This window comes from Hyla sarda, chromosome 7 (assembly GCF_029499605.1).
Source record: "Hyla sarda isolate aHylSar1 chromosome 7, aHylSar1.hap1, whole genome shotgun sequence".
NCBI classification, from domain to species: domain Eukaryota; kingdom Metazoa; phylum Chordata; class Amphibia; order Anura; family Hylidae; genus Hyla; species Hyla sarda.
The window spans coordinates 152,856,214-152,875,121 of record NC_079195.1 but is presented as its reverse complement, the minus strand read 5'-3'; the positions used below and the strand labels follow the sequence as shown (position 1 = coordinate 152,875,121).

Here is an 18,908-nt window from a genome sequence, read left to right as displayed (position 1 = left end):
TGTGATTTTCAACCCAATATTTTTTTTACCAGCATACAAAATTACTCAGGTCGTTTTCCCAGGTTGCAGTGCGGCTGAGACATGACATTATTTGTCAGGTGTTCAAAGGGAGCCTGTCCTGCTTCAATGGGTGGAGCAACCACTGGGTGGGAGAGCGATCATTCTGCAATTAATTGTATTTTTGCAACAGCTGTAGGCACCCTGCTTAGAAAACACTGATCTTTTGAAAGGAAGGCAGCTCATTTGTGTTTTAATGGGTGGGGTGGCTGATGTGTGGGAGGGAGGAAAGTGACCTCACACTTACAAACAAGGGACTCTGGGATTTGTAGTTTGAGAGAACGAACTCCAACAGGAAATACCCAGTTCACAAAAAGATAGCCATTACCATTTAGGCCCAAGGCACAGATCCTCCTTAGGCATGTCCATTACTGTCTGGCATGTACGTACTAAAATCACAGAGACATGCACAATTTATACAAAATCTAAGTGCTTCTCAGCATTATTTCAAAAACTAACAGGGGAGTGACCCAGTGACCAGGCAGCCCCACTGCTGCCCGATCATAACAATTATACTTTGATAAGTTTGAGAGCAGTATTATATAAGTATAATGGTAGGTTTACATGTGCAGATTTTTTTGCTTATTTTGCTGAAACTTTCTGCAGTGGATTTTGCTACTCATTGAAGTTAAATTAAGTTAAAATGGCTCTGACCGTTGTTCCGTTTTTACCTGTACTAGTATAGTGCCAATTTCACTGTACAATGCTATGCAAACTAATAAGAGCATGACATTAAACAGTGAAAGCTATCCAGTGGTTGCTTATAATAGTACTCTATATGGCCTTAAAATGTTTTTAGAAATGTACTGCTCCTTCTCTAATAAAAGTTTTAACCATTCATTTTCCTTGTTTACAATAAAAATATTTGATATCTTTGCCTGTGGAATTGTCTGAACTATAAAAGTATAATATTTATGATCTTGCACAATGTATGGTGTAAACGTAAAAAAAATACCAAATGACAGAATTACTCATTTATAATTACATCATATATCAGAAAATAAAATAGTAAAAATTTAACAAATAGTAGCATCAAAACAATGAAAACTACTGACTATGGTTCTCATTAGAAAAGCCATGTAAATATGGGTATTGTTTTCATTGTATTGAACCACACACTAAAGATAACATTAAAAAAAGCCCCCATTCCCAAAGTTGAAAAATAAAAATAAAAATATTATACCAAAAAAAAAAAGAAACTTTTGGTTTCCCTTTATATTTTATGGTAAAGTGAAATTTCAAATTACAACAAAGTTTGGGAATGTATGAGATTAAGCATTGTCAGATACTGTACATACCTCCAAATTGTTGCTGTATTTTAAATAATTTGGTTATAAAAACAAGAAAATTGCCTCAGTTTTCACAGGTAAATGTTTAATGCAATAAGATACCTGCACTCATTCCACTAGTTTATTTATTTTCCTGTATTGTACATTTACTAAAGGCTTGATCTGAGTAACAGATTGCTTTGCCCATTATTACCAGAGTACCTGTATTACTGAGTAACAGATTGCTTTGCCCATTATTACCAGAGTACCTGTATTACTGAGTAACAGATAGTTTTGCCCATTATTATCCGAGTACCTGTATTACTGATCAACAAATTGTTTTGCCCATTATTATCTGTGAGTTCCTGTATTACTGATCAACAGATTGTTTTGCCCATTATTATCTGTCCTTATTCTTAGAGGCATTACCAGCTCAGCTTAGCCACCTTTCAGGTGCACATATACCCTGCAATATTTATTTGCAATTCTTTGTGTGTTCCTTTTGGACCTGCAATATTTGCTAGATTGAGTAATTTATTATCACTGTGTATGCTTACTATTCATATTACTAGTCCTATTATGGTGTTCCCCCACCGCTGCTTTTATTGTCTGTAGTGTTTTTGTTTTTTATGGGGGGGGGGGGGGTGTATCTTAGGGTTGTCCCTGTTGTTTGTTATAGTGCTCAATAAAGTTTTGATACAATTGTCATTACATTTTGTCTATCGTTTTTTTCTATTTTTTTGGGGCTGCTTTGGTTGTTTTTATCGGTTGCTTTAGTGTGTCCCCAATTTTTTTTTTGTCATACATTGTGTGCACTTGTGGCCTTATTTATGTAGGTTTTGTTTGTACTGATACAATGCTGCCTGATCATTCCTTTTTCTGATACCTTATTGTAGACTATGGCTGAGGAGAGCTAATGCAAATGACACAGGCTTGCTTTTATAACGTGTTCATTTTACAATTTCCAGGGAATTCTTCTTGAGCATCGTGAGAAGGAATATGGAGATAAAGCAAATTTGATGGATGTCCTTGAAGCTGCTAAGAAGATAAACAGGAAGACTAAACTCAATTAAACGTGTGCATAGTTTTCCACATAAAGTAGTCTGGCAGCAGACAGAAATTAACATGACTTTCTATGGGTGGTATAATTCTTTAGCAACTTATTTATTATACTGGTAATAGAAGCATTGTTGGGTTTTATTGATAAATGTACATAAGACAGATTGATGAAAAATTATCAAATCTAATGCAAAGGAAAAGTAGTGGCATCGCTTGTAACAACCATTCTGTTCAGCAAGATGTCTGAAGTAACAATCTGAATGGTTGCTATGAGCAACAGCTCCACATTTTTTAAACAGTTTAATTTACTAAAGCCTATGTAGAGATGCTTCCAGCTATTAATTCCATTTTCCCTGTCACCATCAGCCTTGTCCCTATTTTGAACACTCAGTTTGTTCTTTGTGTGTATTCATCCTGCTTAGTAAACTTTGGTAGAGATTTCTATGCAATTATCTGTTTCTGACATTGGTCCAGTTACAATAAAGATACATTCTCTCTTTTTAGTGATTGTAACTCCTTCTGGTGTCAGAACAGCTATATTGTTTTTATTGTGTAGACTGTTAAAGTGTACCTGTCATTTAACCTGTTGGAGACGCATCCTGGTACTTAACCCCTTAAGGAACCAGGACGTATGGACACCCCCTTGGTTTTTGATTGTTAAGGACCCAGGGCGTATCCAGCTGCGCGGGGACCTGGATGCCTGCTGAAATCATTCAGCAGGCATCCTGTCCAAATGCCCAGGTGTGTCCTGAGAGCCCCCCCCCCATGTCAGCGAATTCGCACCAGCGATTTGTGCCGATTCCGGGTCATATGGGTCTATGGTGACTCGGTGACCCTAAATATAAGGGGGATAGCGTTTGTCCAAGACGTCCTCGATCCCCCTGAAGGGAGATGAGTGAGGTCGTAGGGGTGCCACCCCTCCTATCCCTGCTACTGGTCGTCAAGAAGCGACGACCAATAGCAGATCGGGGGCGGGGAGGTTAACTTTCGGTTTCCTCGTTCTGCCCACCCACAATAGGCCGGGCAGAATTGGGAAAATGACAGAGGACCAGCGCCGAATATCCACTTACAAATCGTCAGCTGCGGTGGGGGTCGGCGGCAGAAGAGAACGGCGATGCGGCTCCCTGAATCCTACGAAAGCCAGTGAGTTGCCTAGCAACATCTAGAGGGCTACAGTCTGAGACCACTATACAGTGGTCTCTAAACTATAGCCCTCCAGATGTTGCGAAACTACAACTCCTAGCATGCCCAGACAGCTGTTTGGGCATGCTGGGATTTGTAGTTTTGCAACAGCTGGAGGGCTACAGTATGGAGATCACTGTGCAGTGATCTCTAAACTGTGGCCCTCTAGATCTTGCTAAACTACAACTCCTAGCATGCCCTCACAGCAGTTTGCTGTCTGGGCATGCTGGGATTTGTAGTTTTGCAACATCTGGAGGGCCACAGTTTGGAGATCACTGTGCAGTGGTCTCTAAACTGTAGCCCTCCAGATGTTACAAAACTGCAAATCCCAGCATGCCCAAACAGCTGTCTAGACATGCTGGGTGTTGTAGTTGCATACCTCCAGCTTTTGCATAACTACATCTCCCAGCATGCCCTTCGGCAATCAGTACATGCTGGGAGTTGTAGTTTTGCAACAGCTGGAAGCACACTGGTTGGAGAATACTGAGTTAGGTAACAGAACCTAACTGAAGGTTTTCCAACCAGTGTGTCCCCATCTGTTGCAAAAGTACAACTCCCAGCATGCACAGTCTGTCAGTACATGCTGGGCATTATAGTTTAGAAACAGCTGGAGGTTTGCCCCCCCCCATGTGAATGTACAGGGTACATTCACACGGGCGAGTTTACAGTGAGTTTTCTGCTTCAAGTTTGCAAATTTTTCACCGCAACGCAAACTCCTAGCGGGAAACACACCGTAAACGCCTCCCAGTGCAAATGTACCCTAAAAACACTACACTATACTACAATAACACATAATAAAGGGTAAAACACTACATATACACCCCTTGCACTGTCCCCCCCGCCGCCCCCCCCCCCCAATAAAAATGAAAAAACGTATCATACGGCAGTGTTTCCAAAATGGAGCCTCCAGCTGTTGCAAAACACCCTGTTTGGGAATCACTGGGGTAGAATACCCCTATGTTAACCCCTATGCAATCCCTAATGTAGTCCTCAAATGCGCATGGCGCTCTCTCACTTCGGAGCCCTGTCGTATTTCAAGGAAACAGTTTAGGGCCACATATGAGGTATTTCCGTACTCGGGAGAAATTGCACTACTTTTTCTCCTTTTACCCATTATGAAAAGGAAAAGTTGGGGGCTACACCAGCCTGTTAGTGTAAAAAAATTAAAAAAATTATACTAACAAGCTGTTGTTGCCCCATACTTTTTATTTTCACAAGCGGTAAAAACAAAAAAAAAGACCCACAAAATTGGTAACGCAATTTCTCCTGAGCACGGAAATACCCCATATGTGGGCATAAAATGCTCTGCGGATGCACAGCAGGGCTCATAAGTGAGAGTGCATTATTGGGGCACTATTGGGGTGCATCAATAGGGGCATAGATGCCCACGACAAGGAAATAATTCTACCACTGTACAAATCACTAGTCAGACCACACATAGAATACTGTGTACAGTACTGGGCACCAGTGTACAAGAAAGATATAGTGGAGCTGGAGAGGGTTCAAAGACGGGCAACTAGAGTAATACGGGGAATGGGAGGTCTACAGTACCCAGAAAGATTATCAGAATTGGGATTATTTAGTTTAGAAAAAAAAAGGCTTAGGGGAGATCTAATAACTATGTATAAATATATCAGGGGGCCGTACAGAGATCTCTCCCATGATCTATTTATATCCAGGACTGTATCTATAACAAGGGGGCATCCTCTACGTTTAGAGCAAAGAAGGTTTCTACACCAGCACAGACGGGGGTTCTTTAATGTAAGAGCAGTGAGACTGTGGAATTCTCTCCCGGAGGAGGTGGTCATGGTGAACTCTGTAATAGAGTTCAAAGAGGGGCTGGATGCATTTTTGGAGAGTAATAACATCGCTGGTTATGGATACTAGATTTATAGGGACAGAACGTTTATTCAGGGATTTATTCTGACTGCCATATTTGGAGTCTGGAAGGAATTTTTACCTCTAGTATGAGGGTTTTTTTGCCTTCCTGTGGATCAACTCAGTAGGGACGCATTAGGGTCATAGGTTGAACTAGATAGACTCTGGTCTTTTTTCAACCTTATGAACTATGGGAGAGATATATCAAAACCTGTGCAGAGGAAAAGTAGCTGAGTTGCCCATAGCAACCAATCAGATCGCTTCTTTCATTTTTCAGAGGCCTTTCAAAAAAATGAAAGAAGCAATCTGATTGGTTGCTATGGGCAACTTTACCTCTGGACAGGTTTTGATAAATCTCCCCCTATGTTACTATGTACATTTGAGGCCTAAATTGGTGATTTGCACAGGGGTGGCTGATTTTACAGAAGTTCTGACATAAACGCAAAAAAAAAACCACGTGACCCCATTTTGGAAACTATTCCCCTCCCGGAATGTAACAAGGGGTATAGTGAGCCTTAACACCCCACAGGTGGTTAAAGAATTTTTATTAATTTGGATGGAAAAATTAAGAATTTTTTTTTTCACTAAAATGCTGGTGTTACCCTAAATATTTTATTTTCACAAGAGAAAATAGGGAAAAAAAGCCCCCAAAATTTGTAACCCCATTTCTTCTGAGTAAGAACATTCCACATTTGTGGATGTAAAGTGCTCTGCGGGTGCACTACAATGCTCAGAAGAGAGGAAGCACCACTGGGCTTTTGAAGAGAAATTTTGTCCGGAATTGAAGGCCACGTGTGTTTACAAAGCCCCCATAGTGCCAGAACAATGGATCCCCCCCACATATGACCCCATTTTGGAAACTACACCCCTCATGTAATGTAATAACAGGTACAGTGAGCATTTACGCCCCACTGGTGTCTGACAGATTTTTGGAACAGTGGTCCATGAAAATGTAAAATTACATTTTTAATTTGCACAGCCCACTGTTACAAAGATCTGTCAAACGCCAGTGGGGTGTAAATACTCACTGCACCTCTTATTACATTCTGTGAGGGGTGTAGTTTCCAAAATGGGGTCACATGTGGGGAGTCCACTGTTCTGGCACCACGAGGGGCTTTGTAAACGCACATGGCCCCGGACTTCCATTCCAAACAAATTCTCTCTCCAAAAGCTCAATGGCGCTCCTTCTCTTCTGAGCATTGTAGTGCGCCAGCAGAGCACTTGACGTCCACACATGGGGTATTTCCATACTCAGAAGAAATGGGGTTACAAATTTTGGGGGTCATTTTCTCCTATTACCCCTTGTAAAAATGTTAAATTTGGCGAAAAAACAGCATTATTGTGAAAAAAAAAATTTCATTTACACATCAGACTTTAACAAAAAGTTATCAAACACGACTCGCTGTACCCCTTGTTACGTTTCTTAAGTGGTGTAGTTTCCAAAATAGTATTCTATGTTTTTTTTTTTTTTTTTGCTGTTCTGGCACCATAGGGGCTTCCTAAATGCGACATGCCCCCCAAAAACCATTTCAGCAAAATTCACTCTCCAAAATCCCATTGTTGCTCCTTCCCTTCTGAGCCCTCTACTGCGCCCGCCGAACACTTGACATACACATATGAGGTATTTACTTACTCGAGAGAAATTGGGTTGCAAATTTTGGGGGGCTCTATCACCTATTACACCTTGTGAAAATTCAAAAACTGGGTCTACAAGAACATGCGAGTGTAAAAAATTAAGATTTAGAATTTTCTCCTTCACTTTGCTGCTATTCCTGTGAATCATCTAAAGGGTTAACACACTTACTGAATGTCATTTGGGATACTTTGAGGGGTGCAGTTTTTATAATGGGGTCATTTGTGGGATATTTCTAACATGAAGGCCCTTCAAATCCACTTCAAAACTGAACTGGTCCCTGAAAAATTCCAATTTTTAAAATGTTGTGAAAAATTGGAAGCCATCTGATGTCTTCCAAAAGTAAAAACATGTCAACTTTATGATGCAAACATGAAATAGACATATTGTATATGTGAATCAATGTATAATTTATTTGGAATGTCTGTTTTCCTTACAAGCAGAGGGCTTCATAGTTAGAAAAATGCTAAATTTCACAAAATTTTAGAATTTTTCACCAAGAAATAATGCAATTATAGGCAAAAAATTACCACTTGCATGAAGTAGAATATGTTATGAAAAAACCATCTCGGAATCAGAATGAAAAGTAAAGGCATCCCAGAGTTATTAACGCTTAAAGGGGTTCTCCGGTGCTTAGACATCTTATCCCCTGTCCAAAGGATAGGGGATAAGATGCCTGATAGCGGGAGTCCCGCTTCTGGGTACCCCCGTGATCATGCACGCGGCAACCCGTTTGTAATCAGTCACCAGAGCGTGTTCGCTCCGGGTCTGATTACGGATGACCACAAGGCCGGCGGCCTGTGACGTCACGCCTCCGCCCCCATGTGACGCCACGCTCCGCCCCTCAATGCAAGCCTCCCGTAGGGGTGTAGTTTCCAAAATCGGGTCACGTGAGGGGCACCATGGGGTCTTTGTAAATGCACATGGCCCCCGACTTCCAATCCAACCAAATTCTCTCTCCAAAAGCCCAATGGCGCTCCTTCTCTTCTGAGCATTGTAGTGCACCCGCAGAGCACTTAACATCCACATATGGGGTATTTCCATGCTCAGAAGAAATGGAGTTACACATTTTTGGGGGCTTTTCGTCATATTACCCCTTGTGAAAATGAAACATTTGGGGTAACAGCAGCATTTTATAAAAAAAAAAACTTTTTGTTTTTTTATTTTTACGTCCCACTTTAACAAAAGGTTGTCAATCACCTGTGGGGTGATAAGGCTCACTTTACATAGTAACATAGTTCTTAAGGTTGAAAAAAGACCAGAGTCCATCAAGTTCAACCAATAACCCTAATAAGTCCCTTTTGAGTTGAGTTGATCCAGAGGAAGGCAAAAAACCCTCTTACTAGAGGTAAAAATTCCTTCCCGACTCCACATATGGCAGTCAGAAGAAATCCCTGGATCAATATTCTGTCCCTATAAATCTAATATACATAACCAGCAATGTTATTACTCTCCAAAAATGCATCCAGACCCTTTTTGAACTCTATTACAGAGTTCACCATGACCACCTCCTCCGGGAGAGAATACCACAGTCTCACTGCGCTTACAGTAAAGAACCCCCGTCTGTGCTGTTGTAGAAACCTTCTTTCCTCTAGACGTAGAGGATGCCCCCTTGTTATTGATACAGTCCTGGGTATAAGTAGATCACGGGAGAAATCTCTGTACTGTCCCCTGATATATCTATACATAGTTATTAGGTCTCCCCTAAGCCTTCTTTTTTCTAAACTAAATAACCCTAATTCTGATAATCTTTCTGGGTACTGTAGTCCTCCCATTCCCCGTATTACTCTGGTTGCCCATCTTTGAACCCTCTCCAGCTCCACTATATCTTTCTTGTACACTGGTGCCCAGTACTGTACACAGTATTCAATGTGTGATTTGTACAGCGGTAGAATTATTTCCTTGCCGTGGGCATCTATGCCCCTATTGATGCACGCCATGAATTTAATAAACCTTGGCAGCAGCTGCCCGACACTGGTCACTACAGCTAAGCTGTTAACTTAGACTACTAAGTCATTTTCCATGTCAGTCGTTCCAAGTGTTCTCTCATTTAATACATAATCCCAGCCCGGATTTTTCTTCCCCATGTGCATTACCTTTCATTTATCAATGTTGAACCTCATCTGCCACTTCCCAGCCCAAACCTCCAACCTATCCAGATCCATTTGTAGCACTGTCCCCTATTGTGTTTACTGCTTTACAGAGTTTAGTGTCATCTGCAAATATTGCTACTTTACTATTCAACCCCTCTGCAAGGTCATTAATGAATATATTAAATAGGACAGGACCCAAGACTGACCCCTGTGGTACCCCACTAGTAACAGTCACCCAATCAGAATAAGTACCATTAATAACCACCCTCTGTTTCCTATCGCTGAGCCAGTTACTTACCCACTTACACACATTCTCCCCCAGCCCAAACCTTCTCATTTTATGCACCAACCTTTTATGTGGAACCGTATCAAATGCTTTGGAAAAATCCAGATATATGACATCCAGCGATTGCCCCTCGTCCAGTCTGGAGCTCACCTCCTCGTAAAAGCTGATCAGGTTAGTTTGACAGGACCGATCCCTCATAAATCCATGCTGATACAGGGTCATACATTTATTTTTACCAAGATATTCCAAAATAGCATCTCTTAGGAAACCCTCAAACAATTTACATACACCTAAGGTTAAACTAACAGGTCTATAATTCCCGGGGTCACCTTTTGACCCCTTCTTAAATATTGGCACTACATTTGCCATGTGCCAGTCCTGGGGAACAGTCTCTGTCACTATAGAGTCCCTGAATATTAAAAATAGGGGTCTGTCAATTACATTACTTAATTCCTTTAGAACACGGGGGTGAATGCCATCTGGACCTGGTGATTTGACTATTTAGATTTTTTGTAGGCAGCACTGTACTTCTTCCTGGGTTAGACAGGTGACCTGTACTGGGGAGTTTACCTTATCACACTGTATTTCACCTGGCATTTCATTTTCCTCAGTGAATACAGTGGAGAAGAATTTGTTTAATATATTTGCTTTTTCCTGATCCCCGTTTATAATTTCTTCTTTTTATCAGTTTTTTACATATTTGACATTTTTCGCCGTGATGTCATGAGGGGCGGAGCTATGACGTCACTCTGCTCCGTCCCCTGTATCTCCTGTCATTACGCACAGAGCGAACTCGGGGTCCCCAGCAGCGGGACCGTGGTGATTTGACATCTTATCCCCTATCCTTTGGATAGGGATAAGATGCCAGGGGCGGAGTACCCCTTTAAGGGCTTCTCTGAGTTGATCGAACTTTGCCTTTCTAAAGTTCATTGTTTTTGTGGCCCCTCGAGAGATTCCCTTATTGAAGAACAATGTATTATATTATGATCACTATTTCCTAAGTGTCCATCTACTTGCACATTAATTACTCTGTCAGGTCTGTTGGTTAATATTAACTCTGGTAGGGCCCTGCACCATTTGGGACAGATAATTGTCTTTAGCTATAGTCAGAAACCTGTTTTCTTCACAGGTCTCAGTCTCCCAGTTTATATCAGAATAGTTAGTCTCCCATTATTATCACATTATTTTGATTTGCTGCCTTGTTTATTTGCCTCAATATTTGATCTTCTGGCTCTTTCATTATGTTTGGTGGCTTATAGCAAACCCCTATCAGAATTTTTTTATTTTTATCTCCATATATTTCTACCCATAATGACTCCATGTTATCGTTTCTCTCCCAAATATCCTCCAGCAGTGCGGCCTTCAAATTGGACTTTACATAAAGACAAACTCCTCCCCCTTTCCGTTTTGTCCGATCCTTCCTGAATAGACTATAACCCTGTATGTTTACCGCCCAGTCACAGCTGTCGTCCAACCAAGTCTCTATTATACCTATTATGTTATAATCCTCCTTAGAAATTTTCAACTCCAGTTCGTCAGTTTTATTGGACAGACTTCTGGCATTAGTCAACATGCACTTCAATGGTGTATGTTTTTTTTTCTTTTCTATGATGCCTATCCCTATTAACTATTCTAACCACTCCCTCCGCTCCACCCCCAGGTACATTATTAAGTCCCCCCCCCCTCTATCTACACTATCTTCCACCTCTGTGTTGTAGGTTCCCTCCCCCCAGTCCCTAGTTTAAACACTCCTCCACCCTTCTAGCCATCTTCTCCCCAAGCACAGCTGCACCCTCCCCATTGAGGTGCAGCCCGTCCCTACGGAAGAGCCGGTAACCGACAGCGAAGTCGGCCCAGGTCTCCATGAACCCAAACTCCTCCTTCCTACACCAGCTTCTGAGCCACTTTTTTACCTCCCTAATCTCCCACTGCCTCTTTGGTGTGGCTCGTGGTACAGGTAATATTTCAGAAAATACTACCTTGGAGGTCCTTGCCTTAGCTTGTGGCCTAAGTCCCTGAAATAATTTTTAAGGACACTCCACCTACCTCTTACTTTGTAATTGGTGCCAATATGTACCATGACTGCTGGATCCTCTCCAGCCCCACCCAGCAAGCTGTCAACCCGATCTGCGATGTGCCGAACTCGAGCGCCAGGAAGACAACACACTGTTCATCGATCTTTGTGACAGATTGCCCTGTCTGTCCCCCTAATAATTGAGTCCCCCACTACCTGCCGTGCACTCCTCCCTCTCTCCTTATTGGAGCAGACACCCCCCTGGTGGTCAGAGGCAGAGTCCTGCTGCAGTACCGCTAGCTCTGAAATGGCATCCCCCTCATCTGCCAACCTGGCAAACTTGTTGGGGTGTGCCAGTTCAGGACTAGCCTCCCTGACACTTTTCCCTCTACCCCGTTTTCTAACTGTAACCCAGCTAACTGCCTGACTGTCCTGCACCTCCGTCCCACTATCCTCCCCCACCTCTACCCCCAGAGAGTACTTGCTCAGTGAGCAGGAGACTCCTCTGCGGGTTGTCAATGCGTCTCAGTGTTGCCAGTTGCTCCTCTAGATCCAGGATCTGGGCTTCCAAATGAACAACTCGCACACATCTCGCACAATAATATGCACCCTCAAACTGCTGTTCAAGGATCGCATACATTGTGCAAGATGCACACTGGACTGCATTCTCCAACATGGAGGCCATACTAGATTTGGGGATAGCAAAAATTTACAGAAAAGAAAAAAAATATATATTTCTATTTAAACTTCCTGAATTTAAAGTCCCTTAATTTTAAGTCCCCTCACTTTTAAACTCACTCACTTGTATACTTCACACTCTTGTATACAGACACATAATCGCTAGCTCAACAATCGCTTAGTGTACTTGCTTTATTTTTACCACAACCACTTTACCCCTTGTTACCTTCCTTGAGGGGTGTAGCTTCCAAAATAGTATGCCATGTTGTTTTTTTTACTGCTCTGGCATCATGGGGGCTTCCTAAATGCGACATGTCCCGCAAAAACCATTTCAGCAAAATTCGCTCTCCAAAAGCCAAATGTCGCTCCTTCCCTTCTGAGCCCTCTAGTGCACCCACAGAGCACTTTACATCCACATATGAAGTATGTCCTTACTCTAGAGAAACGGGGTTACAAATTTTGTGAGGCATTTTCTCCTATTACTCCTTGTGAAAATGAAAAGTTTGGGGTAGGGGGGGCGTGGCCTGCTGTGGAAGGGAAAATATGTCTGCGTAAGTCTCTCCTCAGCATTCCTGCTTAGAGCGACAAAAAGAGACTCCCAAATTTCTTACTTCCTACAACCCCTTATTCCTCCTTGTGGGAGGAACCTCTCAGGATCATTGGGAGTGAGTTTCAACTCTCTCAGCGCTACACCAGGGGGGATATATTGAGATGAAGGAGAGCCCCTGCCGAGAACAGCATTCCGGGCGCCATCTTACAACCGGAGCCCAGGACTCACACAGTGTGTTATAGCACCATCTGCCGCACACCAGATTAGCCCATGGTTCTCCTGCACCAGTCACCACAAGTAAGTGCAGTGCCCCATCAACTACGGGAGGCGATCTGCATACCGCCCAGACTGTCCTGCGCTGCAGCTGCCAGCCTTCCTCTGCTGCAAGGTCCCTGGGACTCCACATTAGCTGTGCAGCTCCCTGCGCTCAGTCATTCAGCTTGCTGCTGCCACAGCAAGCAACCACACTGCTCTCCTCTCAAATAGCGGTTAGAGGGAGTGATCAGTGCCGAGGCAAACCTAGGAGACCTGTTGACTAATCAATCCCCCCCTCCTGGAACAGGCTCTCTACAGGCTCTCTTCAAGTCTCCTGTGCGGCCACCATTTTGAGCAGTTACAGCGCACTCCAACTGCTTAACCTCACTGGCCCTAGTAGTGCACCTGCCTTACACTGGCACTACATACTTACTAGAGAACCTCAATTGCTCTGGACTTTGCTCTCCTAAACAGTGCATTCCTGTTCCTGTCTGCATATTCCAAGCACTGATTATCAAGAGTGTGTCTGCACCTAACAGATTCTTTGAGCCCTCCATTTTCTTATCAGACTGTGATATATTATACCTGAGGCACCTCAGCATATAACTCTCCTGCTCTATTGCACTTGATACCTCTGACAGCCTTTCATACCATAAGGGTTTCATGTATCACTGCCTACTCAACTCATCCTAACTGTTGTGCTATGTATTCATCCTAATACATTGCTAGATATAATTACAGCTTTATCATGTCATCTAGACGCCGTGCTAAACATAATTCCAAACCAAAGAAACTTACGGATTTTTATTCCACTCTGTATACTGGGCACGCTACTAGATTTTCTTCTTTGCAACCTCAAATACCATTGAGCATACATTCAGGAGATGCCAACGATGAATTTCTGCCTCTTAAGTGTTATCAAAGACGCAGCACCTCATTACCACCTTCCCCAGACAGATCATCCAGAGACATTTTCTCACATTTGGCGCCACCTGGAGATGATGCCCTAAGAAATGGCTCTACGCACCATATCCATAATGCCACTCTCTCAGCTCCCAACTCTCCTGCTTCTAGCAGTCCTCTTGAACAACATCCACTTCTGGACATAGAAGGTGAAGAAGTGGCCGTATCACCTTCCAGATCGCCAGGCTCTTCTTCTGGGACAGACCTTACCTCTATACCAGCTTCTGAAGTGCCTGTCACTGAAGTGACCTTGAAGAAAATGCTTCTAATACTCGACTCTTCCATCTCTGCTAAAATGACCTAGAATTTATTGCCTCTCAGGCAAGCCCTTACTGAGGTTGAGAATCAGATGGAACATGCTAAATCAAAGATGTCTGAATTTGCCTCTTCTCATAATAACCTAATTGATGCCCATTATGACCTAGAAACTGATGTGGCAAACCTTTGAGCAAAGATCGCAGATTTGGAGGACCGCTCCCGACGAAACAACATTAAATTAGGGGGATCCCAGAGTCAGTTAACGCAAAAGACCTATCCGACTATGTCACTGACTTTATGAGCTTTCTATTGCCAAATTGCTCCTCCAATGATCTCTTATTAGATAGAGTACACAGAGTAACACTGGCCAAAGCATTTGGACGACAGCGTTTCAAGGAGGCACTGATAAAAAGAGCACGCAACAAAGATGCCCTTCCAGAAAGATTCTGCATGGTTTCTGTCTACACTGACCTTTCTGCAGTGACCCTGCAACTCCGGAGAAGCCTAGCTCCAATAACTTTGGCCTTACGCAACAAGAAAGTTCTCTACAAAAGGAACTGAGTTAATCAAATCCTGGGGAATAACCGTGGAATTGCCTGGTCCTCCTGCCGCCTCATCTTCCCTGCCGAGAGTGGATTCTGGATGCATACAGCAGGAAAGCATTGCTGGAATAATCGCTGATCCTAATACCAGACCTTGACTCCATTTCACCTAGGGTCAACTGATCCTTCCCCCAGTCTTGCCAGAGATGACATTAGTTCATCTCCTATTTCTGACCTTGGCTTACTTCTTATTACTATTCAGAAATAACATGTTGATGTATTTCTTTGCTTTCTTTTTCTTCTTTCTTCTTATTTTCCCCCCTTTCTCTACAGGTGTTTGCCTACTCCGACTCCCCTACCTGAGAGGTTGTTTGAATTCCTGTGCACAGACATGACTCCACGTCCTATCATTATCTTCTTTTTCATCTAGTATGGTTTTAAAGGTAATTTCCCTTAACGCTAATGGTTTAAATGTACCACAAACACGCTCATACATATGATCTGATATGTGACATTCTGTGTGTGCAGGAAACTCACTTGTTACAATCTGATGCATTTCACATCAAACACAAGGATTTTCCTCACAATACCAATCTCACTTTCATACTAAATCTAGAGGGGTGATGATAGCCATCAAAAACTCAGTCACCTTTCATTTAATTAAAGACATAATTGACCCTGTAGGCAGATATGTCATCCTGGTTTGCTCCATTAATAGCAACAAGTACACTATCGCCTCACTTTATGCACCCAATGTCAGACAACTCAGATTTATTAGAAAAACCATTCACCTTATCCATAAACATCGAAGGGGTCATCTTGTTCTCACTGGTGACTTTAACCCCTTAAGGACTCAGCGTTTTTCCGTTTTTGCATTTTCATTTTTTCCTAATCACCTTCTAAAAATCATAACGCTTTCAATTTTGCACATAAAATTCTACATGATTGCTTATTTTTTGCGCCACCAATTCTACTTTGCAGTGACATTAGTCATTTTACCAAAAAATCCACAACGAAATGGAAAAAAGATTAATTGTGCGACAAAATTGCGTCGATACCACATATGTTTATTTTTATTTACACAGGTTTTTTTATGGGAAAAGAAGGGTGATTCAAACTTTTATTAGGGAAAGGGGTTAAATGACCTTTGTTAACTTTTTTTTCCACTTTTTTTTTGCAGTGTTATAGCTCCCATAGGGGACTATAACACTGCCCACACTGATCTCTTACCCTGATCCCTGCAAAGCCAAAGCATTGCATGGATCAGCGAGATAGGGGCTCGATTGCTCAAGCCTGTAGCTCAGGCTTGGAGCAATCAAACCGAGATCGGACACGATGGAGCAAGGTAAGGGGGATTCCGCCTAGCTGATCGGGACATAGTGATTTTATCGCAATGTCCCGATCAGCCGAACTGAGCTGCCGGGAAGCGTTTACTTTCACACGTGGCGGTCAACTTTGATTGCCGCGTCTGAAGGGTTAATAGCGCGCGGCACAACAATTGGTGCCGCACGCTATTAGCCCAGGGTCCCGGCTATGACTAGCAGCCAGGACCGACCCGGTGTGATACGTGGGTCACGGCATGACCCCGTTTTAAATACGGGGATCGTGCTCAGGGCGTACAGGTACGCCCTGAGTCCTTAAGAGGTTGATGTGTTTCCTGATGTGGACGTGAATATTTCAGACAATGCAAGGAGGCATCTGTTCTCCTTGGCGGGTCTCTTACACCTTCAAGACCTATATGATACATGGCGCATTCTTCACCCCGGTGAGAGGGATTATACCTTTTATTCGGCAGTGATGAATGGTTACTCTAGACTTGATTTAATTTTGATTGACAGACCTTTATTGGATGTTGTCCAGTCCTCCACCATCGAATCCTTTATATGGTCCGATCATGCTACAGTAACTTTAGAGCTTGAGGAGGCTTTAGGCACTCCTCGCTCCTTTTTATGGCGTTGCAACAACTTTCTCTTGAAGAATCCTAAATACAAATCTCAACTTGAAGCGGACCTCCTTCATTATTTCATAACTAACTCCAATGGAGCATTCAGTGATACAACATTATGGAATGCCCATAAGGCTTATATCCGAAGCACATTTATTAAACTGGGACATGCGCTTAAAAAAAAATCACACAATCTGAAGCTTACGGAGTTACTTGAGAAACAACGGGTGCTGGAGGACTGGAACAAATCCAACCCTTTCACGTCCATTGCTGGGGAACTAAAACTCATTAGACAACAAATTCATGAACACTTCTTTGATGATTATGCCAGATGTTTGCATAAATTGAAATCCCAATTCTATGCCTTTGACAACAAGGCTGGAAAGCTCCTTGCTTCTCGCCTTAAAGCAAAACATATAAAATCTAAAATACCTTACCTATGGCACCCTTCTATGACCCATAAAATACACCACCCTCAAAAAATAGCTGATGGTTTTATGGCATATTACAGCTCCCTATATAATCTCTCAGAAGATCCCTCCACCTTTCAACCATCCGATGGTGACATTGTTTCCTACTTGGAGAGTTTGTCTCTTCCCAATTTAGATGTTACTCAGTCAGCCCCCCTTAATAAACCCTTCACGGTATCTGAAGTGGCAACGGCTATCAAAAATCTACCTGTTGGAAAGGCCCCTGGGCCAGATGGTCTAACCGCTGGCTATTTCCGTACATTTTCCCACATTTTATACCCACATCTATGTCATTTCTTTGACGAGGCAATGCGGCTTGGCTTCTTCCCTAGTTAAAATCAGGAAGCTCTCATCGATACCTTACCAAAACCAGGGAAGCCTTCTGATAGACCCAGTAATTTCAGGCCTATCTCCCTCCTAAACTTAGATTTTAAGATTTATGCTAAACTCTTAGCCAACAGGATAGCGCCCTTGATGACTTACCTTGTTACATCTGATCAAGTGGGTTTTATTCGCAATCGTCAGGCCTATGAAAACACAGAGGGTGGTCAATCTACTCCATTATGTGGTGTCGAGAAAAATCCCATCGTTATTCTTATCGCTGGATGCTGAGAAGGCATTCGACCGCATACATTTGTCCTTCGCCTTCTCGGTGCTCCAAAAGCTGGGTTTTGATGGTAATATCATGAGGGCGATTGAAGCCCTATATTCAGCTCCGGGTCCAAGAGTTTTTACTAATGGTGCACTATCCTCTAGATTCTCTATATCCAATGGTACACGTCAGGGCTGCCCATTATCCCCTCTTATTTTTGTGCTTTGCATGGAACCCCTGGCTGAATCCCTACATTCCCAATCTGATGTGGAGGGGGTACAGGTGGGATCGAGAAACCATCTAATTTCTTTATGATGTTTTCTGACATTAACCAAGCCAGAACAGTTTCTGAAAGGTGCATTGAGAATATTGGAGCAGTTTAGCAAAGTGTCCTATTATAAACTAAACACTTCTAAATCCAAAATATTGCCTATACTTTTAAAACCCCAATTCATTGACAGCCTTAAGAACCATTATCCCTTGGACTGGCAAACAGACCATGTCACATACTTGGGCATTAAGATTCCTTTCTCCTATTCTAAATTGTATGCTATAAACTATCTCCCATTCCTTGGGGAATTTCAAAAAGAGTTGGAGGCATTGGGGAGGGTTGAGGTTTCCTGGCATTGCCTCTTTCAAAATGATGGTACTCCCTAAACTACTTTACCTATATCGAACACTACCGCTAGACCTACCACAATCCTTCTTTACTCGCATTAGAACATTGCTATCTGCCTTTATATGGAGAAATGCAAGACGTAGAGTTTCCATTAACTTGTTAACTAGACAATGGAACATTGGTGGTCTTGGAGTTCCTGACCTTCACAACTACTATATAGCAACACTATCCTCTCAATTAAAAGTATTTAGGACTCCTGATTTAACCTCACCATGGATTCAAATTGAACAACACTATTGTTTCTCGACCCCACTTCAGGTTCTACTGTTCCTCACTGCATGGTATTTGCCTCTGCCTACGGACCTTACTCCACTATCAGTGGCAGGTCTTAAATGTTGGTCTAGACTACACTCCACGTCAGGAACCCACAAATCGATGTGCCCACGTGATACCCCTATGCAACTTTCCTCGTTATCTACTCCAGACTTACAAATCACCCAATGGGTCAACAATTGCTTGCGGTATGTTTATCAACTATTTGACCACAATGTGCTAATACCCCTTGA

The 18,908-nt window shown here is 42.6% G+C and overlaps 1 protein-coding gene and 1 long non-coding RNA gene across 3 annotated transcripts in view; one reads left to right on the top strand and one right to left on the bottom strand.

Moving 5' to 3' along the window:
* The window catches only part of PRXL2A (peroxiredoxin like 2A), a 125,830-nt gene extending 122,946 nt beyond the window's left edge, over window positions 1–2,884 (top strand). For both annotated transcript variants that reach the window (XM_056530962.1, XM_056530961.1), the window contains one exon: window positions 2,294–2,884. In XM_056530962.1, the coding sequence (XP_056386937.1) occupies window positions 2,294–2,398 (105 nt within the window). In that variant the 3' untranslated portion in view covers window positions 2,399–2,884. The remainder of the gene's footprint in view (window positions 1–2,293) is intronic.
* LOC130282592 (uncharacterized) overlaps window positions 1–18,908 on the bottom strand; it is a 140,835-nt gene that overhangs the window by 102,908 nt on the left and 19,019 nt on the right. The gene's annotated exons all lie outside the window — the stretch shown is intronic.